Raw genomic sequence first — 27,273 nt, forward strand, 5'->3', positions numbered from 1 at the left:
CCCCACGCGCTAAGACAGCTCCCGGCGTGCCGCGCGCGGGTGGAGCCATGTTGAGGAGCAATGTTCCACAGCAGCACGCAGCGCCGGCACTGGACCTTCCATGGCGAGGAGGAACTGGCGCGGCGCCGCGCTGAGGGGAACCGCCGGGCCCGGGCCAGGGCGGTGGCCAGCGGGAAGGTGCGCGGGGACGCAGGAGTTGCGGGCGCGGGGCGGCAGGGTGAGACTGCGGCGGACTGAGGCGCGGCTTTGCTTCTCCCAAGGTGCTGCAGGGCGACCTGGTGCTGCTGGAGCCGCACGAGGAGCTGGCGCTATGCAAGTACTACGAGAAGAGGCTGCTGGACTTCTGCGCCGCATTCAAGCCCGTGATGCCGCGGTCCGTTGTGGTAAGCGAGGCGAGGAGGAGTCGCCGCCTCGGCCCTGCTTATTCCTTCGCTTGCTGCCGGTTTGGCTTGTTCTTGAGTGCGCGGATGTCTTTAAATCTCTTTATCACTTTTCTTTCTTCTAGCACTACAGTCTGTGGCCGTTTTTTGTCTTTTTTGTTTCGCTTTCTGACACATGCAGTCATTTCAAAACCTGATGTTTTTCAACGTGATCTTTTGCTTCTGGCTCTTGAACTTGCTTGGGTGACTGAATTGTTTTGTTTCTCTTTAGCAAAGAGTAGAAACAAAATAGTCGTAGATGGTTGATGGTAATGTTTGATGATAGAATGAAACAGTCTCTCAGTCGCTAAAGGAGATGGTCCCAAATTTGGGTTGTCACTCAGATGCTTCCATCATTTTTGCTTCTCTGACCACAAAATAAGCTGGATTGTGTACTGGCAAAATACTATCCTAGAAAGGAAAAGTAAAATTACCTTGAATTTATGTGTTTTCCAGAAGAGTGTATTTCAGAAGGGAGAAGTGGGGATGTAGAGCTGAAGAACGGGGTGAAATTGTGCCTCTCTCTCACTAAGACAAGAAGATGTATGATTTACATTGTCCTCTGTTAGTCCTTCCTTTTCCACGCAGGTGTGGTGTAGAGTACCATGCTTGAGGTTGCCTTTGAAAGATGGCAGTCACTGCCATGGCATGTTCTGTGAAGCCAGACTGATGTTTGAGAAGTCACTCCTGCAGAGTCTCATTTTGGAAAGCATCAGCGTTCATGCTGATAAACATGCTGCAAAATTTACTGATGTAAAAAATCAAATGGTTTGAATTGCTTGCAACTTTCAGGATGATTTTTTTCAGCCTTTGATTTTTAAATTTCATTTTAATACCAAATTCTTTTCATAAAGATACTGTTGGCTTTTTAAGCATTGTCTCCTAAAACATATCTAAAAATAAAGAACATTATTTTGTATTGCAGTTGTAGGGTAAGGGTCTTGCAGGCAAAAATAAAGACTTTGAAATACTTAATGACATTTAATGGCTGTATGTGTCTTAGTACCTCGGTGTGTCCTGTGTGTCTGTAGTATATATCCAAACTTTCCTGGTTTGTGGGGTTTTTTTTCTTTTTATATTTATTTTTTCTTATTCTATTTTTATTTTCCCCCTCCCCATTTTTTTCAATTTAGGGAACAGCTTGCATGTATTTCAAACGTTTTTACCTCAATAACTCAGTGATGGAGCATCATCCTCGGATAATAATGTGAGTTATCAACACTTCTTGAGTTACTCTATCAAATGGAATATTAGAGGTATGATCTTTATATTTGCCAAGACCTGAAAAAAAAAAACAAACCAAGAAGAAAATCTGTGAGCTTAAGTAGGAGTAAAGAGAAAATTTGGTCAGCTTTACTATCTTTTTGCTGTATTCAGAACATATTTTAAAATACACATTTTCTGAGCAGAACTTTCAGTAGGAGAGTGTATGCTGCATATGTAAATTGTTTGCTTTTTTTGTTTTTTCCCTCCTCAAGGCTAACATGCACATTTTTGGCCTGTAAAGTAGATGAATTTAATGTATCCAGTGCACAGTTTGTCGGTAACCTTCGAGAAAGTCCTCTTGGACGGGAAAAAGCTCTTGAACAAATATTGGAATATGAACTGCTACTTATTCAGCAACTGAACTTCCATCTCATCATCCACAATCCATACAGGCCATTTGAGGGCTTTCTAATTGATATTAAGGTAATACTCTCTGATATGATATATATTCTGTGTAGTAAAGTAATACAAGTCTGTCATGCATTGTCTTAAAAAACTTTATTTCCTTTTGTGCCTGTGATTTAAAAGATCTAATTTCTGTAGTGATAGACAGATACCTGAAATATAGTTGTTTCACTTGTGGTCTTTAAGTTATTTAGGATATTTTTGGAATAAAAATATGGTCTGCTACTTTTTAGCTTTATAAAATACTGTTGAATCATGTGTTCTGAGCTCATGAACAGGAATGACAAACAGCTGCCCTTTTTTTCTAAATCATTAATTTTTAGACTCGCTATCCAGTGCTGGAAAATCCTGAAGTTTTGAGGAAAACAGCTGATGACTTCCTTAACCGAGTGGCTCTGACCGATGCATATCTGCTCTTTACCCCCTCACAGATCGCTCTCACTGCCATATTATCTAGTGGCTCAAGAGCAGGAATTAATATGGAAAGGTAGTATTTTCTTTCTTATATGTGTGATTTAAACCATCAGTTTGCTTCTTGTATAAAATTGTTTTGCTCTAGACATTCTTAACTACTAGAATTATGTATTTACTGATTGCTAGCACTTGTCTGTTCTTAATGTTTTAGAATGGTAGTGGTACTGTTCATTTTCACAAATAGGTGATGAAAGCAGGTAGTTGCTGTCTGGAACTTTGGAAGAAGTTAAAAAAAAACACTGATGACTTTGCCTTAATTAGAACAGCATAGGATTTTCAGACTCAGTTTGAGGGTTACACAGGGAAGAAAGTGGAAATGTGGTAGGAACTGAGAATCAACTGAAATTACACTGAACTGACAACTAATGGGCATGCTGTAACATGCTGTGTTTGGCTGCTGCAACTGTTCAGTTTCCATGGATATGCACCAGGGCTAAGGTGTTGCTTTAAATCAATCTTTTGTATCCCTTCTATGTCCTTGCCACTGCTGTTTGCAGAGGTACTATCAAACACTTTGATACCTTTGCTGAAACGTGCAGTTTGTTTGGTTTATGGACAAAACATATGCTTTTCTTCAGATGAACAGCTGAAGTGGTTGCTGTAAGGAGTTGTACCTGGCATTTTTTAATATCATGCAACTACCTGTGAGCATTTTGCATCTGCAGTGTAAGACCTGTTCTAAATCCAAAAAGTTCTTTTAAAAAAAGTCTTCTATCTGTTCTAAATGTATCTCAAATCTCTCTAGTTCTAAAATAAGGATTGTTGGGAGTATTCTTTACAGGATTCACAATTGTGTAAAAACATTCAGGTGCTTACTTTAACCTGAAACTTGATCTCATTCTTGGATCTATGTTCTGTACTGCTCATGCCAAAATTCAGAAAATCATGCTTGCAAAAAGAACAAAAATCATTTGTAGATAATGAGTGATTCAAGCTGTCTGAACTTCGTTGGCACGTTCAGGAAGAATTCAAGTCTTTGTTACCTGTCTGCACCGTACAGTTGTTATAACCTTGTCATTTACTGTTTGATGTGAGTTTTTGCTGCCGGACATGAGAGAAGCAGATGATCTGTGGACCTGTGATCAGGTGCAGCTGCAGAGATGGTAGCGAGCACGTGGGAATTGGAAAACCTGTTGCTCTCATGGGGGAAGGGATAGAACTCCTTGTTTTTTGTGGGTGTTGGTGAGGAGGATTGCTCAAGTCTGTTTTATCCAGGCAGTGTGTATTAGTGCTCTTACTAAAGAGAAGTTTGATCTCATTGGAAAGAGGAAGGGACCCATAGGCTCATGCAAGACAGCGTTTAGTAATAGCTTTCAGTTGCCAAAAGAAGCAGGCCTGTCTTGCATGCTCTGCTATTGGTCAGTTTGAAAACCATTGTAGTGGTTGCTTCTTCTGTGGGTGTATTGTACAATAGCATGATATCATAAACTTAATTTGACTTAGCTCTCTGAGGCTGAGAAATACTTAATTTGGCTGTGTTATTTCTACATGACTGGTGGAATATTTTTGTCACCTTCTTAGTGACAGATTGTCTTTTTTATCACTTTATAGCACTTAAGTAAACAAAGTGTTCTTACCTACCTAATTATAAAGCTCTGGGAGATGTTAATTATAAATAATACACTTTTTATTAACTCACAAATGATTGCAATAAATTCTTATGACACTTAAAAAATTTATTCTTCAATGTATTTTTGCAGCTATTTATCAGAAAGTCTTAAGCTGAAAGAGGACAGATCAACCTTTTCCAGATTACTAGATGAAATGAAATGTAAGTAAACATTGGAAAAGTATATTAAAGAATATCTCAAAACGACAAAGAACCATCTTTTTCCAAATTACAAAAGCTTTAGATAGATAGGTCTGTTTCAAATGGTTCTCTTCACCTTAATGCATGCATAAGTAAACTGCAGACAGTAGAATGAACTACCCAGTGTGTGGATGGAAGAGGAAAAAAGACTGAGACAAAATGAACAAATAAAATCATTAATTAATGAAAATTAATATGAACAAATTAAATAAATTAACAGGCAGAGGACCTGCCTGATGCTTTCAGAACATAAGCACTGGAGTCACTTAATTGCTAGCAGCTGATTCAAAAGTGAGAAATCTATTTTGGGAACTAGATAATGGTATCTAGGACAGAACTAAATTGTTTTTTAAGTTACCGTATCTTAAACATTACGGCTTCAGGCAAAGCCTGCATGTAATAATTACTACCACCAGCTAAATGACTAATATGATATGCCAGCATTTATACTGCACATCTGTTTTGCAGCTATAAGGTGTTTCAGAAGATGCTTAGTTTCACTACTGTAAGAAATATCTCTCTGTGTGTATTTTACAAATATTAAGAATACTACCATGGTTTAGCTAAGCTAAAAGGGAGTGTAGTACACTGATTATTACCTTTTTGTATTTAAATGGAAAGGCTGTGGTATGAAATTCCCAGTAAGTAATCAGATACTAAATGAATTAAGGTAATGCGTGCACTTCAGATGGGAGTGGTGGCAGTGAAACTAGGCTGGCTGACATGAGCAGCACCATACAAGTAACCAGTGTCTACAAATTCAATTTACCTTTAATTTATAAAATTTAAGATGTCCTTTACTTCTGGTCTTCTAACAAATTGGGTCTTCAGACTTCCATTGCTGAGATGGAAGGGAATGCTGGGATCACTTACTCTTCAGTTATTGTGGATGGTAGGCAGCTCTTTGTAAACATAAAGATGGTTGGAAGGAAATTTTTCAAACATTTGTAAATTACTTCTACAGAACACTGGTGGTAGAACTTGTAAATTTATTTTGCATTATTAGAAAGACTGGAACTGGTATTTTTTTAGGACAGCAGGTACAATGTTGATTGCAAAAAATACCTGTGTATTTTGAAGCTTGTTAGCAGAGTGATGTGAACTCTGCCTTAAAGAAATCCGGAGTCATTGATGCTGGAAACTTGTTTCAGTGTAGTTACAATGAGGAAAGGAAGCATGAACTGTTGGCTCAAGCCTGACTATGACATAAGCAATACTCAGCCACACTGGAGACTGGATAGGGTTGTGTGATTCACAAGTGTGCTGGGTTGACCCCAGCTTGATGCCAGGTGACCACCAAAGACCCTATCACTGACCTCCCTATCTGGGCAGGGGAGAGAAATGAAAATAGCAAGTTCATGGGCTAAGATAAGAGCAGGGGGAGGTGATTTTCCAATTACTGTCATGGGCAAAACAGACACAGCTGGGGGAAAATGATTAATCACCAGTCAAATCAGAGTAGGGTAATGAGATGTGAAAACCGAATCTTTAAAAGAGCTTTCCCCCACCCCTCCCTTCTTCCTGGATTCAATTTCACTCCTGAATTCTCTCCTTCCAGTGCAGGGCGGATTGTAGTGAGCTTACCGTATGTTTCTGTTGCTCTTTCCTCCTCACATTCTTCCCCCGCTGCAGTGTGGAGTCCCTCCCACACAGTCAGTCTTCTATAAATTTTTACAACATGAGTCCTTCCCACATGCTACAGTTCTTCATTTACTTCTCTAATGTGGGTCCATTACACGGGATGCAGCCCTTCAGGAATAGGCTGCTTCAGTGCCTGTCTCCCATGGGGTCAAAAGTCTTGCCAGCAAACATTCTGTAGTGTAGGTTTCTCTTCTCTACCTGGTAAGGTACATAGCATGGTATTCCCAAGGGGTCACAGCCTCCTTTGGGCACATCTACCTGCTCCAAAGTCGCCTCCTCTACAGGCTGCAGGTGCAGCTGCATACTCCACACTCCTGTTGACCTCCATGCAGGGGCACAGCTGCTTCACCATGGTCTGCACCAGGAGCTGAAGGGGGATCTGTTTCTATGCCTGGAATACTTCCTTCCTTACGTTTCTCCCTCACCCTGGTAGAAGTAGGGTGTAGATGTTCTCGTACATCTCATTCCTCTTTCCAGCAGCCATTAGTGTTGCACCAGCATTTGGATTTTGCCCTTTAAATCTGTTATCACAGATGTATATCCACTGTCACTTAATAAGCTTGGCCTTGGCCAGTGGTGGATACATCTTGGAGCCATCTGGCATTGCCTCTGTTGTGCATGAGGGAAGCCTCTAGCAGTGTCTCACAGAAGCCACCCCTATAGGCCCCCCACTACCAACATCTTGCCATGCAGACCCAACACAACAAGGCAGAGCAGAAATGATGTTTGTGCTTACAGCTGTGTTGTTGCCATTTTAGGCATGAAAAATCTCATAAAAAAATATGAACTACCAAAGCCTGAAGAGGTTGCTGCTCTAAAACAGAAGTTAGAGAAGTGTCACAGCTTGGACCTGTCATTTAATACAAACCCGTAAGTATATCTTGGATATGTTAAACTTTGGCCTTTTTTATTGGCATGGGAACATATTTTCTTACCTGTGTGAGTGATGGAAAATGAAAACCATTAAATGTGTACACAGTGTTTGCCTGTGCTTGCTATATCTGCTGGAAGTTGAGATCAAAGACTCAAAGTAATACTTTTAGTAATACATAAACAGGTTCTTTCGTGCTGATCTGCATGGCAAGCTGATTATTTTGTAACATAAAACTGGAATACTGGGTGGCTTCTAAAGTGTGACCACTTGATGTTGTATGTGATGAGAACTAGGGCTTTAAAATCAGGCGATTAAAACAAGAATGTTGTAAAGGCTTAATGCTTTCTTAAGAATTATGTGGATGGCAAAGGACTGACCCTGAACCTCCAACAAGCTGCATGCTGAGGCTTTGGTAGTTTTGTTATGAAACAGGTATGTCCATATTGTAATCCTGGGATCAAATAATGAGAGTCTTATAAAAATACCTAAGCATTTCACTTTTCTTCTGGGTTAGGAAGAAGAGGAAAGGTTATGAAGATGATGAATATGTCACAAAGAAATGTAAGATGGATGAGGTTAGTAAACCTATTGTACAAGTTTTTCCTGGTTTTTTTTCACTCTTAATGCCAAGACAAAAGTGACACAGCTACTGAGATAAATTTATGCATCTGTAATATAATTGGTTTTTTATTTGTATTTATTTAATTTTTTATTTGTAAAAGACTAAACCTTTTTCAACTTTATTTTTTCACTTTAAATGAGCCAGATTTCATACCTGACTGTGCTTGAAAGTGTTCTTGAACCCCTGTCTTTTGTGGAAAGGGGATTGAGCATGCAGACCATGCTTCCTGCTGTTTATTGTGCTTTGAAAGTTTTTATTTACTTTATTTGGTTTCTTGCTCAAAGCAGTGTAGAGTGTTGGACTAAATTTATATCAGACAATTTGTTAACAAGACTGCGTGAATTACAGATGCGTTGTTAGTACTTTGCGTTATAAGACCAGGTATAAATAAGGTGGAGATAACTAAGAAGAGTGATTCAACAAATACAAACAGTATGAAGGTTGTCCTTTGCATCTGAGATGAACACCTTCCAGAGATTTTGTTTGGACAATGGACAGGAAATTGGAGAGAGTCCATGCTGGCAGACATGTAGAACCCTTTTTAACTGGACTAATTTTGATTCTAAAGATGCTGGATACTGATAGTCTAAGACACACGAAGTATGGCATTTAGGAAAACATGCTAACATCTAAAGAGGGTCACTTATCAAAATCTGAAGATAAAAGACAAGATCTGTCTCTTGCTATTAGATATTATCATAGTAGGTTGATGCTATAGTGTCAAATTAGACTCTAAAGCATTATTAAAACAAGATTATAATAAAATTGGCATTGAAGGTATAGTCTAATAAAATGTGGGACCTTGAACTTATTTTATAATTTTATTGCTGCAAAAACTTTTAATAAGTTTTCATTCCAAATGCCAGTCTTTAACAGTATACTAAAACTGGCAACTCCATAACACAAGCACTTGGAAAATTTTTCACTTTATGACAGAACAACTTAAGAACCAACTGCTCTGCATGAGCTTTCGAGGTTTCACTTGTTCCCTGCCCTAGTTTAACTTGTATTAGTTACTCTGCTATGGTCTGAGGCAGTTCTGATTTTGGAGCTTCTTTATAATTCACATCTGTAATTATTTTCCAAAGGAGTAACCTGATAGAATATTCACATAGCCTACAGCACTTAATGATCGACTTTTTTACAGTTCCAAAGGTCACAATTTTTCATTACTGATCTGAACTGGGTTTCTACTTGTGTAATTTTTTCTGAGTAATAACCACATGAAAGAGCAGATCTCAGCTGGCCATGACATTAAGAAGAAAGTGTGCTAAACTTTTTGAAAGTTTACAGAGTGTGCAAACTGCTCATATCTTATTAATAGCTTCATTAATCCTGTAGTTAGCTGATATTAAACTGTAATCTACAGAGCCATGAAAAGCACAGGGCATTAGTAGAAGGTGCAGTATGACCTGTTTTGGAAATCTCTACATAGTTATCTAACATAAAGCTCATGCTTCTTTATCTCAGGTGCTGAAAAGGGGCTGCTAACATGACTCTGTGTCCATGACTGTAAGCATAGGTATGGATAACCTGCCCCAAGTTAAAATATTTTTTTAGTCTTCTGTTCATGGAGTTTCTCTGTAAGTTCTTAAATCCAGACCATAAGGAGCATACCACCACCCACAAATGTCGCTCAAGGTGCTGTGTTTTTTCCTTCTGTTAGGAAGAGTGGACTGATGATGATCTTGTGGATTCAGCATTACTTTGAAGGAAGATGGACTCCTACCACTGCAGGAACTACCCTCTGGTGTCAGGTGTGACTGCCTGCCACAGGTTCCTTATTATGTGTTATAATGTCTTTGTGCTGTTAGTTTAGGCAGTAAAGCCTTTTACTTTCCTAAAAGAAAAAGTTGTGGTTCCGTTGAACCTTCATCCATTACAGGTCCAACACTAGCAAGATTTGCTTCAAGAAATCTGGCACTTGTTTATGGTTCAGAAAGAGTTTGATGTGGCTGCAGTGTAGAGTTATGAGCACCAGATGATTTATTTCCTTTTCATATACTCAGTTGGAGTTCTACAATACACACACCTACATGCAGCTTTGGGTTTTCCCCAGTTTCATTCTCTTTGCTGCATTTTGTGTGTTACAGGTAAATTAGGTAGGCAGCTCTGTCTTCCAGTTTGTATTTTTACCATGTTATATTGCCTATACCAAAACAACCAAATCCACAAAATAATCCCTTTTACATACTCTGTTATAAGTAGGACGCAGTGAAAGGTAAATTACTTAGTTGTCTGAGATGCAGTTTAACATAGACTTGACATGGTTATGGGACAATCTAAGAAAAGACTTCTCTAGTAACAAGGTGTTCCAAACACATGTATTGTCACTATGGAAGAGCATCACATGTGTCTGCCCAGTGCCATACATATGATATTAGGGAGCTTTCACCTTCAAAAAGCTGTTCCATCTGGAGACCAGGGCAACACAGCAAAAGCTACTTTAATATTACAGCAAAGATGCAAAAGCAAGTCTCTGATTTTATGTGACAGTGATTTGGCAGTTCTGATAGACAGGAAAAAACTCTAGGTGTTTTAAAGGTTTAGAACAGTGTTTTGTATGATAAAATTATATAAGTGGTTATCTCATTAGTCTTGTCAGTGAATCCTTTTATTCCCTATTATTAAATTACTGCCTAGAACATAACACACAGTGATGATGAAACACCCTTTAAATCAACAGCACATTTTACTTCTCAGTTTTTTTAACAGTTTACAGCAGTGCAATGGGCAGGAACACCTTCCACTAGACAAGGTTGCTCCCAGCCTCATCCAATGTCACCTTCAACACTTCTTGGGACTGGGGCATCCCTGGCTTCTCTGGCACTCTGCCAGTACCTCACCCCACTCACAGGGAAGAATTTCTTTTTATTAAATCTCAACCTACTCAAGGAGTTTTAACATCTACTTTCTCACCCAAAGATGTACAAATTAAGGCATTAGGACAAAGTAATGCTGTCTGAGGATTCATCCTCAAAAAGTGACACATTGTAAACACTGCAAAGTATGCCACCAGTGCAGACACTAAAAAATTTCCACAGCAGCCATGCAGCCAGTTTCCATAGAGTTAGAAATATGCAGCTTGATTTATTTAAAAAACTTACTTTTCACTTACAAAAATATTTATGCTAGACTTGCAGTACAATAACGACCAAACAAGACCTATTTTATAAAATGGTTTAATGAATGCATGCATGTCTGATATAATGATCAATAAATTTATTGAATTCAAATTATTTACTGCTGTAAACATTTTACAAAAGCATTGTGATTTACCTGGATATACAGTTCTTGATGGAAGAACTATTCAGACTGTATCAGTGGCACATCAAAAAAATAAAGCTGACAAGACCCATTCTGCATATTCTCTTTCAACATCATTCCAGCAAGAGAAATAGCATGGTATAAAATGTGTACAGTAAAGGTTGTTCCTACCATAACATCAAATTCTGGAAACTGTAAATACAAGTTAAAAGTGGTTGAAACAGTCAAAAGTCATAATTCTTGTAATGAGTCAGAAATTACAGTAAGAAATGTTATCCAGTTAGTTAGAGGTGGTTGTCAGACCAACGTCTCTCTTCTCATGTCAGTTGATAATTCTTTTCCAATCAGACAGCAAAAACTTTGGCAGTCAGAGGTGCTGAAAACTGCAAAGTCCTAGACACAGTCACAGCATTTTCTCTGTGGAAGGTGAACTGTTCACCAAGGCTCAGAGGTTGTGAAATTTCATTGTTTCCAAGTGGAAAAAAGAAAAAAAGTGCAAATGTCCTGCACAGATAGCTTAAAAAAAGCTGCTGGTACAATCATTCACCAACAGGATCTTTGTTTTCTTTTTGCATAGTTCACACATCACTTGGAATGTGACAGGGTGTGCTATTTTTGGCAAGAGCAAGAAGGAAGTGATACTGGTGAGAGTTGCCATGTTGGGTGTGCTGGATCCATGCGGAATTCAGGTAGAGAGCTGCTACCTGATGTTGTTAGACACCGAATACTGATTTTGTTTTTGTTGTAGCAGTTCCGTAATGGCCAAAAGCTTCTTAAGAACGTGCTGTAAAAGAGAGTGAGTCAGTAAAACTACATGTTAGCTACGGAAGAAAAAAAAGGCCTCCCTGAGCAGCATTTTCAGCATCAGCCTATCAGACCTGAGACTTGAAGTTTAAATATGTTACTAAAAAGAGAAAATATCTGATTCCCTAGACAATAAGGGTAGTCTTAAAATGGTGTTACAGACTTTGCCTGTCCTCCCATGGATCTTCTTGCTTCTTTGTGGTTAACAGGAAGGCAGAGGAAGTATACAGCTAACACGCTGTTAAAATTTGCTGGCAGAATTTTCCAAGCATACAAGTGTACTGACAAACTAGTAAGCAGAAATGAGGTATTAATAAAAAGCTAAAGAAAGTGAATTGGGTTCTCAACTGAAAAAAAATCCAGATCTGAAAACTAAGACCCGGAGAGTCTGTCAGGAGACACTAATTTTGTGGGCTTAATGCTTCCTCTAGAAACCTAAAACACCCCAACCTAGTTGGTTTTGTTACATGGGGGAACAAAACTATGGATTAAGTATTTCCTTCACAGCTAACAACCCCCTGGTTAAAAACAAGATCAGGCATACTGCTACAGAAATACCATAAAAGCATCTCTCAGTATTGAGGAGTAATTCAGCATACAGCCCCCCGTACCTGTGATTTGTGTTGACTCACCTGCATCACCCCTCGCTCGTTGCTGAGCGTCCGGAGCTCATCCGAGTGTGCCACACATATCTCATGCAAAGCTGCCAGGTCACGGGAGAGGTCAGTTCGTGAGTGCTCTGCAGTGTCTGGAAGCTCAGGAACATTCTTCAACAAAGTAGAACACAGCAGATTTAGGGTGCCAAGACCAACTTTGGTCTTTCCAGCTAAACCTCCAGTCTACCTTTCTATTATTAATTATCTATTTATTTCCTCCTCTTCACAGTCATGTGTTTTGTGAGGATACTGCAATTTGTAGTGCTAGGAGGACAAGATCTGGTATTGCTCTACCTTTGAGCTGAGCAGAAACCTACAACGTTTTGAGACTCAAACCCTCTAAATGAAGGGAAAATCCATCCATTAGGAGCTTTTTTTAATCTAAATGAGAGAAAAGCAACAAAATTCAGCAAAATCTGCTGTTACCTATCAAGTAACTCATTAAACTGATGATAAGCCAATAATGCTGCAATTAAAACAGCAGAATAATCCAACAGGTATTTTGAAACCAACAGTTACCAGAGACCTTATGTAAAATCTGTCATTTAAAGAAAACTGATGTATCATAATATGCTGAAGTTGCGATTTAATCAGAAAAGGATGACATCTGGAACCTACCCAAATGCCACACTTTTTAAGTATTCTGAGATGTCTTCTAGGACACTTCTAAAGGATTAATTCAGGGTGCTTAGCATATTTTTTTCACCTCACTTTTTAAAATGAATTATTGCATTTAAAATACATACATATAAAACATGATGACCTAACTCCTGTTACAGCAAGCACACCCATAAAATAGTCACATTTTATAAGGACAGAGTGACAGCATATCACTTTCAAATTACAATATGTAGAATGCACACAATGAAGCTTTTGCCAATGCCAACGAAACTCAACCTAATATTTTTAAAAGAAAAATTACTTTCAGTCTCTGGTCAAAACCATGTGACAAGTTATATATAAAAATTTCTGGTTTAAAAACATTTTGTGAAAGGTTTGTATTCTTGCCCAATATTTCTAATCTTGTGGCTATAGAATCTATTTCAGCTTCTCACATTTACAGAGGCACTAAATTAAGTCTTAAGAAGATAATTAATTCATGGTTTTAATTCCATATGACAGACCAGCAATTTTTAAATAAGTATTAAAAAACATACTCAGATAAAAGTATTCAAAATTATGTGGCAACTGATGCATTGCTGAGCTAGTTAATAAAAGGTCTAAAAAATTTTAAGTTACAATTCTGCTACGTAACTTCAGCAAATATTTTTTTTTACCACTTACCCCAAGCTCATCCAAGAACATGATCATGCGATGTTTGTTGCTCTTGATGAATGGATTTACCCCTTCCATATATGGCTCCTAATAATTTTAAAAAATATTTATTAACAAATCATTGCCAAGATAATTGTCACATTTGAGGTGAACACAGCGCAGTCAGGTAAATGACACTGCAAAACAAGTATGTAAATGAAAATAATATCTTTTTTTCAAGTGTATTTCTAATGTCTGGTGTGCAGGCAGTCAAAAGACTACAGAATTTGGTTTTCTTATATACAAAAGATAAATAACCAGTGATTCAGAAGTTTTCTTACACATGCATACAGACAGAAATCTGCATCAAGGTGAGTGTCTCTAAATACCTGCTTGCAGCTCCGTGTTCAGAGGTATCATCAGGATCAAGTGCTTTCTTTCCTGTTTTGTAATTAACTCTTACATTCCAAGTTCTGTGTGTCAGAGAAACAGCCTTCTCACACCAGCCTGAAGTCATGTTAATTATGCTTAAGTCAACAGATGTATTTTTAGCAATGTTTCAGCCTGGAAATTGAGATCAGTCACTACTGGCATTCTTTAAGTGTTTTAATAGAAACTTTATTGAAAGCTTGGGCTTATTAGTGCAATAAATACACTTAACTTAAAGCTTTCGTTATGTCTAGCAGTATGATAGTATAAACAGGAGAGCTTTGAAGTGGTCTACCACAGAACACACCAATCTAACGAGTGATGAATGCAGGGTCAAAGTGGAGGAAGAGAAAGTCATAGGTTCTGCATGAGAAAAAAAGCAACAAATTTTTTGCATGCATTGAACAGGAACATAGGAAAGGTGTACTGGAAGCACAGTTCTCTGTAGGTTGTTCTCTGTATGTAAAATTATATTCACCTTAGCTCCAAATTCAACCAAATTTGCTAAATTCTGCACAGACTTGGCGACTAGCGTCAGTGTTCTTGCAGCAGTGGGGGAAGGAGAATCTGGCAGGAATGAAAAGTAGAGAGTCAGTGGCCATTACATTTAAAACTGACAGCAGTCACATGAAAATAAATTCCCATTCATATTTTTATTGATTTTTTTAAATATAAAACAATTGCATGTGAAAGATGTCACTTGGTAAAGTAAATGATACAGCTTTTGTAATGTCCAAAAGCCATGTTAATCTGATCATTTTATTTTCTGTAATAGTAGCACACAGACCAAGAAGGCAAAATAAATAAGTAAATGTTACTAAGAGTTAGGTGAAAAGATAACCATTTGCTCAAAACTTGAGTTTTGTTGAAACGAAGATTACTTGTTAAAACTTGTTAAAACATTTACCTTTGAAATTTAGGAAAAAAAATAAAAGGAGAAAGTTTACATTTTTCTTATCTGCTTAAATCCACAAAAGTGGGCACTGAAAAGTTATTTCAGTTACTGGCAGCAGGAAAACAAAGTGAATGTTACATGCAATCATAGCCTGTATTTCCACGAAACTCCAGTCTGTAATGACTGTGACTATAAACACTTCACATTAACCACAGAAGTCAGTTACAACTTCTTTTCCAACAACTGATGTTACCCAGAAATATTTTTTTCTCCAGATAAGGGAAATGACCTGGTTGCAAACATTCCACTGTCAGGATTTTAGGGTTATATGGTCTGTAAGTTTCCCTTAACAGAAGTCGAGAATACTAGCTGGAAGTAACCCAGCAGGATTGTAATGGACAAGCTCAAAAGGCATTACTCAAATTTTTAAGTAGTTCTTTACCACTGCAGTCACAGTGCAACCCAAGTTAGGAGGGTACCTAACTTGTAAACTACCCAAAGATAATAAAATACCAAAGAAATTATCACTTGTTCCAGGCCATGTTTTTCAAATGCTTTCTCCAAAGCATGTACAGAAATGATTACAGTGCGAGAGAAAGGAACTTCATTTGACACAGTTCTTCTCATTTAGTAGTTAAAAGACTAATGATAAAGAAAACAAGCCATATTGTCTTAAAAACTATCTTTAAATAATGAAAAAAGCTCTTCTGAATCAGATTTTTTTATTTTCTCCTTTATTTCCTATTTTTCAGCCTTTCTGAAGGCCATCTCTTTCTCATCTTTAAGATTCTATATCTAAGATCCACTGTATTTAATGAGTCAAAACACTCTAATGGCTGGAAGCCATCTAAGAAGGACATTCAAACAAATAGTTTAAGAAAAAATTTCTAGGTGCACAAATGTATTCCAAACTCTGTAGACACACATACCAACTTTATAAATCTTGTACATTTCAGAAATACCACTGCATTCAGCTATTAACTCTGGCATTACACTGTATTGAAAGTGACATCTGAAGTTCCTGTAATTACATTTTTCACAGTGCTAAAATACATGAAACAATGCTAGACTTGACTCAAAATTTTATTATTAAATGTCACAGTGGAAGTTTTTTTTTTACTTTAAAATTATACTGGGGATATCCACAATCAAGCCTTTGAGGGTGAAAAGCCTATACCCTAAGAAGTTAGCCAAATGACGTGGATAACTTGACTTGAAACACAGCATTCAAAAAAAAACTTCCTATTTTACTACATTAGATACTACAGTGATTTCATGTCTCCTGCTGCATAAAATATAGATTCGCTCTGAAGCACATAGTCACCTGAGATGATATTAAACATCCTTGGGTTCAGGATAGCAGGACAAATCAGTCGAAGAAAAACAAAGCCACTGAAATGAAATAAAATTGAATGCATTTTTTTTCTATTTAAAATTAGAAAATGCAAGTAAAATTGTGTAGTCTTTCAGGAATAAAGATAATGTGGGATCTTGTTGAGACAAACACCAAGAAACTAGCCTGTGCTGGGTAGAAATATAAATCAAGATCATCATGCTACAATTCTACGAACTGCAAGGAAATCTGAAAGAGACACACTGATTTCCCAATAAAGGTGAATGAACTGTTATATCATGTAGGAAGAAATTAATTGCCAAGTAATAATGAAGCCAATCCCAGATGATGCTTGTCTCAAAAAGAGCCATCCTTGGTCTCTGACCTCCCAAAAATTTCTCCACTGTATGATACTGCAAGTCATCCAACTCACAGCCAGCCACTTGCCCAAACCACTGTAAGCTGGAGCACAGGAATGGATGAGCAAGAAGATCTCTTGGCAGAACACACCTTTAGGTCAGCTTCAGCTGATCCATTATCCTGATGATCTACACTTCAGTAGAAAAATGAGGGATCTGCTGCTTTCCACCATGAAAAAATTGCTGCCATTTTAAAAGCTGGAAAAAGAGTGCTCTCTTCTAACTGCAGAACTAGAAATTAATTCAACAAAAACCCAGAACAGGCTTCAGCAGCATGAGAAAAATCTATTTTCCTGTTAATACCAGAGATAAAAATCATCACTCAGGTTGACCTCAACTCCAGCTAATTGCTGTATAATGAAGTGACATACGGACCAATTAAATCAATCTAAAATATCTGTAATTTTGTCCTTGGACACCACCAGCAGGCTGGATTTCACCACAGCAATACCAGAGCCTGACTTGTAATGAAAGGAGGAAGGGAACCTTGCCTGTTGTGAAATACACAGTTAATCCACATTTCTTTAAAGTGACAAATAGTGAGGTTGATGCACCTTCTCTAAGTCCAAGATACCTAGTATGTTCTGTTACAGATGTATCTTATCTATAAGAAACAGAAGTTATGGGCTGGTAAGAAAAGAGTTCTTGGCCATAGGTTAAGCTAAAATACTTTTTGTGGTGAGAATTCAAAGCTACAAGACAGTAATTAATTTTGAATTCTTGGCACATACACCAGTCACTCTTTTAAAAATGCTCAAATTTGAAGGCTAACAAGGCTACAAATCTAGCATAGACCCTGCTGATAGAGAAGATCTGATATTCCTTATCTTTGTCAACCTGCCTAAATTAGGAATGTGCAAATATCTGTAATGGAGTTTTAAACCAGATAGAAATGGTAGCACATTATGACTGATACAATAGAGAAGATACCCATATATCAAAAACTCTCCATCTGGCTCTGAATAGTGAATCATTCTTAAACCAAAAACAGTGCAATGGAAGGTAATAAACATCACTGAAGGCTGTGAAAATGCACTCCAAAGAGAAATTTCTAGTATCCATTTGTGAAAATGGAACACCACAAAAGCAAGTGATAAAATATTTTTAGCATCCAGTGGAGACCACTAGGGAAACTCTGAAAGTGAGCTGCGTGTTCACTAAGGAAAGCCACATGGTCCTTTTTGGAGCTGGGGAGGAACAGCCAGAGATAGGGAATTCAACACTGACCTTAACAGACTTCCAGCAGCTTAGCCCCTCAGAGTAAAAGGAGCTCTCAAGTAGGAGCAGTCTCCATTTGAACGCAATGCTGCTTCACAGTATGAAACACATAAGGCTTGTGGTGTCAAAATGATAAATACAAGCCAAAGACAAATACTCTGAAAGATCCCTCCATGGGAGATTTAACCTCTGCTAACCATTCAACTGCCTGACACCACAAAAACGAAAGCTGATGTTCTGATACCCTTAAAATCCCTGCCGTGTTTAGAAAAAGTGTCAAGACCCCAGCTTTGTCAAAGGTTTTTGTTTGAACTGCCCTGGCAGTGAACAGAGTTAGAGTTAGTTTTGTATTGTGCTGGTTTAATAATGTAGATTGGAGTTTTGGTGGCTGGTGTGAGTTCAGAAGAGCCAGGTTCTGTAACCTCCAGCAGCATTTTTAGAGGAGCTCCAGAATATTTCAACATGATTGGGCTGTAGTCTATAAATTCAAAGTTAAAACCATTAAGTAAAGCTATACTGAACTCTATACTACATAATTTTATTTTGGCAAGGCTTTAAGAACAAGACCAAGAATCCAGCAAGTTTAATCTTTAACTGGGACACTGTACTTCATCATCATAAATATCTTAAACACTGCAGTAACCAAAGTTCATACAGTTCTGTCAATGAAAGAAAACATAGATAAGCACCCTGAAGTATGTCTCCAACAAGGCTTCAAAGGAATATTTCCAGAATAAGGTTGACAAGCAACTTACCTAACAACTCTGGTTCTCATGGTAGTATTAGCTGGCCATTTGTTTTGAACAGACTTCTGTAGGCACCCATAAATATACCTCAATGTCCTGCAGAAATAGTAGCCAATTACTCATTCCATTAAACTTACAGAATCAAAAAAGCTGGTCAGAAAGGTGCTAGACCAGCCTCCTACTTCATGCAGAACTATTATCAACTTTATATTAATAACTTAGAGAAATCTTTAAATTATAAATTGACTCTTATTTAACAAATTTATAAGAATTCTATTTTAAAAGTTGTTTTAAAAAGTAAATTTATAAATGAAAAAGGAAAAATTATTCTGTGATTATTCAGATGTGCATTAAATGTTTTGTAACTGTTTACTTAAGTAGTATTCCCTTTTTGAAAAAAACACTACTTTGATGGTTTTTTCTTCTTTTCATTTCTCTCTTAACTAAACAAAAGCTTTTCTTTCCATACATGAAACACAGTGAAAAAAGAAAGTTAAGCACCACAGCAACAGTTCTCTCCCATTAAAAAAAAAAAATAAAAGGACATTTGTGGTGTATTTCAGAAAATGTTGATCACTGCATCATATACTTAAAAAGGACTGCAATTTCCAATGCTAACCTTGCTAGCACTAACACAAAAGAAAATTCCATGCTACTCCAATGACTCAAAATTGAGCATTTCATATACTTTAAAAGCTAAAGACACTATGAAAGGAAACTCTATATTATCCACTTTTTATTAGATGATTAAAATCTGAGGTATGAAAACAAGTTACTATATCAATTAAAATAAGCGAGGAAAAAATAGCCTCTGCATTTCCCTAGCAGACAGAAACAGGCATAGAATGGTATCATTATTACTACCTACCTGTATTTTTAATATGCTGTTAATAATTCCATCTCTTTCTCAGAGGAAAAAGACTGACAAATACACATCACTGTCTGCTAACTACCACTGTCTTCTACCTTTTTGTAAAAATAGGAGATTAATTATTTTATTACTATTTTGTCCCTGATCTTGAGTCTAGTAGCTGCTTCTTTAAAAGAAAACCAAATGTGCCAGCCAGGGGCTTTTGTAAAACACTATTAATTGCCAGAAATGTTACTTTCCCCCTATCAATTTTTCTCTGTTTCTATACAGCAACACTAAGATAAATCAGTAAGAACATCCTTTTAATGTGCAATGTTATTCATGGAAACACGAATTTTCAAATATAAATCTAAACGGAGAAGTGCAAACTTACGGGGGCAGTATCTCTGCAGCCATGAATATCTTCTCCACCAATTCTGAAAGTATACTGAGCAGATGTGCCAAATTGGTGTTTACATCTTCATTTTTTTCTAACTTTGAGGGATTTAACTAAAACAAAAAAAAGAATAGGTTTATTCTTGTATCTAGAACTAAATATATATATGTTTCTGAATAATACACACTGAGTACTGTTTCAAAGCAAATGAAATATTCTGCTGCTGTACAAGTCTCTTGCAGAACTCAATCATGTTTCAATAACTTGTCAGGGAATGCGAAGCAACAGTTTTAAGTTCTAATATACATATGTGGCTTTTATCAGCTTGGACATTCACCATTTTTGTGATCACCATTTATCAGCATGGATATTCACCAAAGAGTGACTTTTTGTCTCTCTCAATCCAAATTTCTGATTACTACCATCTTTTCCACAATGAAGTTTAAGTGAAACACGGGAGTTAGGAGGGTCATTTTTAAAATGTTACAGGATCACTATCAACCATTTAATACAGAATTTTAAAATTAAAACAGAAGTTCAGATCTTGATTTCTACAATATCTTGAGTTCAACGAGAGTTACCTAGATTAGGATATTCAGTAACAGCTGCAGAATGCCTGCTAAATAATTAAAAGAAATTTTGATTATAAAACTTATTAAGTTCTATGATGAATAATGTTTGAAGCCAAAATCCAGGAAAAAATATAAAAACATCTCTTAATTGATTCAGTTCCTGTATTTCTGATGTAAAAATGTCTAGTTCTAAAAAATTATTAAATGTCTCTACAACTAATATTTAATGTAAACACAACAGTTAATAACCAATGGATTATTGTGTCAACCAAAATGTTTAAAAACACAGTTTAAGGTATCACCTCACAGGACTGCTTGCTCTCCATGATCTTTAATATGGAGTCTTTCAGTGCATGATGAACAAAACTTGTTGCTGTGGCTTTCATATACTGTTCCATAAGTGTGCTTGCTAAAGTGGTGGCACGGAACAAGGTAGTAGCTTCATCTGAAAAAAGAAATTGGAAAGAGAAAAACTGAAAAAAGGAGACATCAAAAAGAGAGGAAGATCATGGTTACTCTTTGACATTATCTGCAACTAAAGGAGGAGAAAAAAAAGATAGCACCTGAACCCTTTCTTCCCCACCTGTCCAGTATTCCAGTAAACTTTTGTGGGATTTAGTGCAGTACCTTCCATGCTTATCTCCCTGTCATTTAGTGTTCGTAACAACAAGGACTCAAGCTTTTCATGAAGAAAAATCTTCAGTAAAATGCCAGCCAACAGTGTTCTATCCTGCCCACAAACATGTGATAAGGCATAGACTACATGAAGTTCTTTCTGGAGTATAAGCTGAAAGAAAAACAAATTTAAAATATTCAGAAACTTCTCCTTACATATAACAGTTTTGGAAAAATATTATATTATATATCTGTATATATATATAGCTGTCACTTAAAAATACTATTTGATTTACATTAACCAGTGTTACTGAGATCCCTCTCAAGTACTGAAAAGTATTAGTTTTGAAAGATAAACCATGGTTAAACTTAAGTTCATACCTCTTTAAACTCATTGTACTCTTCTTCTGGCATGATCTTCTCCATGGAATATCGCGCTCGAACACGCAAAGATCCTGGCTCAATACCCTTTAATGGTACATAGGAACTGAGTTGAAACCACTCATCTGTTGCATGTCCTTTTTGTAATCGGCTTAATTGGCAACGCATGAACACTTAAAGGAAAAAAAGCATTGTTCAGGTATGTTATCTCCACAAAACAATGCTACTATTAAATAAAAAAATAGTTTTATTTTCAACATATCATCTTATTTCAGGAAAAAAATACCAGCAAGAGTAAACAAAAGGTTTTTAATCAATACATGAATGGATTCATTCTCTCTTCAATGGCTTAACAGTGTCCTGTAAACTGAAGAAAAAATATGGCAATCTGTAAAGAATGTATACATATAAATTCAAAAATGCCACATGAATATTGACATGCCTTTCCTTGTAACACCCAAGTAAGTAGGATGCAAATCCAGGTAGCAGAAACTAAAATACAGGTCAAATCTTTAGAGTTCACTACTCCCTTTCCAGCCTGCACTGACACCATCATCAGGGTCTGCTCCTATTTATGATTAAGAGTGCTCCTATAGTATTCCCTAACACTGACATACGAATTACTTTTACAATAACTCCAGTCTAAGTAACAGTTTTTGCGTATTAGGTTAAAAAGTGTTCCCAAACACTCGCTGACTAGATGATGAAAGTCAGCTCAAGAATAGCCAAATCATTAACTGGTGATGACGGTACGCTAAAATTGCCAAGCAATGACCTGGACTGCAGCTGAAGTCTGGTGCAGCAGCTGGCTAGCCAGCTACAGAAGCTGGGAGGGAACACAGGCCCATCCAGAGCAGGAACATGTGCGCCTGAGTGGAGGGTTTTTTCCCCACAAAGAAAGGCCCAGGCACTTTCAAAAGCAACAATGTGCCTGTGAGACACCCACCATGCTCCAAGAGGAGTTCATAATTAGCTTTACATTTAGCCTATCAGTCTGCCCCTCTCAGTCAAACATCTCTTTCCATGAGAAGGATATTTGCTTTTACTTTCCTCATGTGAAAAAACAAAAAAGTCCATAAAACCAAGAACTTTTTTTTTTTTTTTTACATTTCTGCAAAGCCAGTACACCAATCTGCCTTGCAGAAACTGTCAACGGTTCCAGCAGATTTCTCATTGTCGCAATGTTGCAATACATAGCAGGATATAATTTAATACTGGAACAGAAGAAGATCATATTTACAATACCTCATTCAGGACAATCCTGCTGCCTACTTCATAGTCTTTGGAGCTGATGAACTGATAAAAGTTAATGCATTTATATCAGTCAGCATGAAAAACAATCCATCACCACCTGCCACTTATCACCAGTGTGGATGCAATGTCATTAGACTATGTAATAAATTTACTTTCTTAGCATACTTCTCCCTTGCATCAAAGCACAATATCCATAATTAAGCAATGAGCTCTTCTTCTTATTCGCTTGCACATATAAGGCACATGTACGACAGTGAGAGGAATGGTGAATGAACTACTAGAATAAAGTGATTATTTAGTTTTTCCCTGTGGCTATTGTAGCACTTCATAGCTATAATATAAATAATATGACTCGATTTTGATTTAAAAAAATCATACCAAATATCTGTACAAGGACTGCAGAATAGTTATCATAATTTATATTAAATTACTTTAAAGTAGTAAGACTTTTTTCCTGTTTATAATGTCACACTGAACTGGTAGGCTCCTTTCAGTAAGAGACTTGTACTCAACATGAATTAATTTCAAATTAACCACCGTAGTGCAAAACCAAACCAGAATCTCCACTCCAGTTCAACACTTTATGGTGCTGTCCTTTGAGACCTACTAATTCAACTGTCAATAGCAGCAGATGGAAGTCTACTAATAAATTCTAGGACTTTGGATTTTTCAAGCCATATTATATATTTATTTAAGTCCTTAAGCAATTTACAGTTAGAGAAACAACAAAAAAAGTTAATATAATTGATGCAATTGATGCTGAACTGTTTAGTGTCATTTCTGACTCTCTGGAATGCTTAAAAAACTCTAAAGTAACTATGGAACATTCCTAATAGACAAACTTCAATGTAAAGACCAGAAAACTCAGGAAATATTTTAAAATACTGAAAAGGTAGCCTTCATTCATGTATTACTTTGGTATTTAGGTTTTGTGTGTTACAATGAAAGAACAAAGCAGTGAATCCAACAATTACATTTTGGACCTTTAATCTGCATTACATGGAAGGAAAAGCAAGCAGAAAAGGTTTGAGTTAATTAATAACTGGCAAGATGAATAGCATCAGCTGTACAGGACTGCCACTTCATAGCATTCCACAGGTAACATCTGTGGCTGAAAAGGAAAGGAAAGATGGTTGGTTAAGGAAAGGAACTAGTTATCTTGCTTTTGAAGAGTTACAGGTTTATTCCGGCAGTGCAACACAATGTATGTCAGAGAAAATGTGGTTTAACTCATTTTACCCCAATGAACTTCACATACTTCATAGGGCTCAGAATGTAATTACAGGTGTATGTTCATTCAAGCTGACTTAGTGTAATCTTTATCTCAAAATGAAAGAGTTATGCTGGATTACGCTTATGCTGTGAGAGTGTGGATTAACTGCACTGAAGAAATTCAGCCTATACGACCCCTGACCTAGAACAGGAAGCCTTCCATCATCTGAATGCGCAAAACTAACAAACAGCATCTCCTTAATCTGGGCAGAGAGGAGGAAACTACAGAAATACTTTCAAAGAAATTACTGTAGTATCGCTCTCAAGAATTACCCTTTTAAGATTCTTTTCCTAACCAAGACTTTGGTGTAGATAGGTAATCAGTTTTCCAGCTCAAATGAATTCAAAACCAAGTTCACAACTGCATTTATAGCCCCTTAGTCTGTCAGAGAGAATGTATCTTTATTCCTCCTGCTATGTAGAAATTTTTCTAGTGAGAGGAGAAAGATATCTGAAATTGAATCAGGTTCTGCAAGACCATGCAAAATGAGCTGTAAATACCTACTTTGGCTAAGGTTTCACTACAGATCTTAATAAACCCCAGAAAACCAAAAATCAGTAAATAGCACTGGTGTAAGTTACAGACCAACATATGCAAACATATGCATACACAACATATGCAAACTGGAAAAAATTGCACTAGATTGTTTATACTCTAACTGCCTTGGGACAGACAGCTTGGAACATAATGGAAAAAAAAAAAAACAAAAACCTTGGAACAAATTTGAAGAGGACAGGGAAAACCATCCTGCCCTGCAAGGAGCAAAGAGGGGGCACAGGGCTGAAGCTGCTCCAGAAGGAGTATATTGGGAAACAAGATACACTGAAGAATAGGGGAGAAAAAAAACCCACAAAAAACCCCAACCAAACAAACAAACAAAACAATAAACAACCCACAACCCCCCCAAAAACAAACAAACAAACAAAACAAAACAAAACAAAAAAGAAAAAAGAAACCTAAATGTATTGTGTGGGAAGCAACCTGACCTTAAAAAAAGAAACCAAAATTCTACCTAACAGCTTCAAATTCACACTCTTCAAACTCTTTCTTTTCTAGGAAGCTGACAGATTCTACCACCTTGCTGTTGATTTGCTGGAACAGAAAACCACATTAAAGAAGCACCTATCTGGCTAACATGAGGAGAAGAAAATACAGATCCTTTCCCATTCAAAGTGATATTGAGATAACTTCAGATTTAAGCCAAAATGTGGTAATAAGGGAAGAAGACAGATGAGGTAAAATGGCAAGAATAAAAGGGAAGACTTTTAGACTGCCAAGATTTTTTTAATAAAGAATTGCACCTTTCCCAGTCTTATGGGAAGCAACCAAAAACCTGAAAAGAAATTCCATGTAGTCAGACCCCATGGAACTTAATATTTTATGGAGCAGACTAATAAAGAAAATTTCTCTTTGATCTTGCTTTTTGATAAGCACAGTCATTATCTAGCAGTCATTATCTAGCAGTAGTTACCATAGACCAGAGCTCTATGTCAGACATACACGACAAGACTATAATGCATTTTATCACTGAAATCAGTAAAAGTTCTCATTATAAAAACATTAATGGAAAGCCAGTACCAGACATCAAAAACCTACACAGGCAGTATGGTGAACATAAAAACCTACTTAATTCTCTTGTGACAACTCTTGACAAAAGCAATGATAACCACAAAAAGTATCCATTGCTGTAATGTAGAAGCATCCTTTACAGAAAAATACTTACATATATCTGGATCTTTACTTTTCTTTGTTTTGTTACTAAGACTTATCTCAAATCTATTAATATCAGATGAAAGATCACTAGGAGAAAAGACAGAGAGCCTCAATTAATACTATACATGGCTGGCATTTAAGCTTTTCCTAATTTCCTTTCAATCCCAAGTTATCATTATCAGCCTCTTATATCAGCAAAGATAGGTGCCTACAGAAAATTCTGCCCATGCAGAATTTGTCTGAAAGGTTGCTGCTGTATAAGCACATATACTGTATTTTTTAAAATACTATAAAACTATAAACAAGTGTTAAGAATCTTAAATCCAACACAAATTGAAAGTGAAATTCACTAATTCAATATAATTAAAACTTACTCAAAGACAAATTCTTCAGACCACACAGGGTTCTGTCCTTCCCTGATGTGTGTTTTTGCTACCTGGACACTGTTCAGGTAGATGTTACAATACGGATTTGTAAAATGCTTTACTGGGAGTGTATGAGCTTCTTCTACATGCAAAATGAGACTGCTGACCTGAAAAAAAAAAATAAACTAATTATTTTTTTGTTGCTAAAATACAAAGCAAATAAATGAATTATTTTAATCTTCTATGCAGAGGCTTAATGTTAATATGTGAATACTGAATACCAAACTCCTTATTAGAAGAGTAAAGACCAAAGATATTGGAACATTTTAAGAAGCACAAGGAACAAAGTAAGAGTAACTCAAATAACTACTGAAAACAAATATCCAGACACATGTTTTTAAGGCATCTTGGAGTTTTATTTAAAATAATTTTTGAGGCATTAGGATTTGCAAAAAAACAACTTTTCCAGACACAGAAAATTTTACTGAAATGGAAGACTGGCACTTTGAGTAAGAGCCATGAACAATTCCAAATACAGTGGTTTATTGTTTGGTGCTTTCCTAACAGATTATGTAAAATTCTCTTGTGCAACACATCACATTGTATTCTTCTATGCAGATAAACACTGTCTTGGCTTTTTGAAGAAAAGAATTCCCTTTTTGTTTGGCTTTTGCACCCTGAAGCTCCCAACTGCGCCTGTCACTTTATCTGTAAGTTCATCTAATTTAGTTCACGTATTCAGAAGTATCTAAACTTCTTTAATGTTCAAAACCAGTTGTGATATATTACTTTTTATTCACCATTATATTCCATTCTCTACTGCCTGTAACAAGTAACTACATTCAATGTTCCTAAGATTAAATCATATCAGGAATTCTTAAAGTATTTCCCTGTTATTCTCCAATCATTACAGACATAGCTATTTAAGACTGATTGCCCTCTCTCTCTGAAGAAATTCTGGCATGTATGACACTTTCAAAAGGCCAAGAGAAATGAAAACACAAGTCTGGTTCAGCATGCATTGGTTACATAAAATTAATATCATTAGTTAAATAATATGTATTTACTGTAAATAAAATATAAATAATGGGTATTTTATGTATGTGTAATATATATTTTTAAACTTTTTTTGTTGACACGTCATATGAATTTTTTTAAATTTCCCATGTGAGGCATATTCAAAAAGCTCCTGACTTTTTTAAACTTTTATTCAGGGTTTGCTACTGTTGAAAGGAAAAATTCTGAGACTTATTAATATAATTTTGCACAGAGAAGGCAAAATACTCCTCCACATGCACCTCCAACCCCATAATATCAGCTT

The 27,273-nt window shown here is 36.7% G+C and overlaps 2 protein-coding genes across 8 annotated transcripts in view; one reads left to right on the forward strand and one right to left on the reverse strand.

The window, feature by feature from the left end:
- On the forward strand, positions 1-27,050 carry CCNH (cyclin H). 6 transcript variants are annotated; one of them, XR_005255188.1, is made up of 11 exons: positions 5-177; positions 261-383; positions 1,553-1,626; positions 1,898-2,108; positions 2,414-2,577; positions 4,265-4,335; positions 6,774-6,885; positions 7,404-7,464; positions 9,178-9,268; positions 24,931-25,109; positions 26,571-27,050. XR_005255188.1 is itself a non-coding variant. In XM_038123668.1 (10 exons), exons 1-9 carry the CDS (start codon positions 61-63, stop codon positions 9,220-9,222), a joined length of 978 nt encoding a protein of 325 aa, XP_037979596.1. In that variant the 5' UTR covers positions 4-60; the 3' UTR covers positions 9,223-9,268; positions 11,356-11,427. The 6 variants fall into 6 exon arrangements, 5 of the variants coding, with proteins under 5 accessions (XP_037979598.1, XP_037979596.1, XP_037979597.1 ...); XM_038123668.1 differs by lacking the exons at positions 24,931-25,109; positions 26,571-27,050 and adding an exon at positions 11,356-11,427 and having other exon boundaries at positions 4-177; XM_038123669.1 differs by lacking the exons at positions 24,931-25,109; positions 26,571-27,050 and adding an exon at positions 8,982-9,033 and having other exon boundaries at positions 4-177; positions 9,178-10,870.
- The window catches only part of RASA1 (RAS p21 protein activator 1), a 47,572-nt gene continuing 30,869 nt past the window's right edge, over positions 10,571-27,273 (reverse strand). For both annotated transcript variants that reach the window (XM_038123663.1, XM_038123664.1), the window contains exons 14-25: positions 25,962-26,119; positions 25,598-25,674; positions 21,348-21,520; positions 20,979-21,138; positions 20,654-20,796; positions 19,777-19,892; positions 18,542-18,628; positions 16,141-16,208; positions 14,400-14,488; positions 13,523-13,600; positions 12,215-12,349; positions 10,571-11,562 (exon numbers count right to left, since the gene is read on the reverse strand). In XM_038123663.1, coding sequence (XP_037979591.1) covers positions 11,479-11,562; positions 12,215-12,349; positions 13,523-13,600; positions 14,400-14,488; positions 16,141-16,208; positions 18,542-18,628; positions 19,777-19,892; positions 20,654-20,796; positions 20,979-21,138; positions 21,348-21,520; positions 25,598-25,674; positions 25,962-26,119 — 1,368 coding nt within the window. In that variant the 3' untranslated portion in view covers positions 10,571-11,478. The remainder of the gene's footprint in view (positions 11,563-12,214; positions 12,350-13,522; positions 13,601-14,399; positions 14,489-16,140; positions 16,209-18,541; positions 18,629-19,776; positions 19,893-20,653; positions 20,797-20,978; positions 21,139-21,347; positions 21,521-25,597; positions 25,675-25,961; positions 26,120-27,273) is intronic.

Source organism: Motacilla alba, chromosome Z (genome assembly GCF_015832195.1).
Source record: "Motacilla alba alba isolate MOTALB_02 chromosome Z, Motacilla_alba_V1.0_pri, whole genome shotgun sequence".
NCBI lineage: Eukaryota > Metazoa > Chordata > Aves > Passeriformes > Motacillidae > Motacilla > Motacilla alba.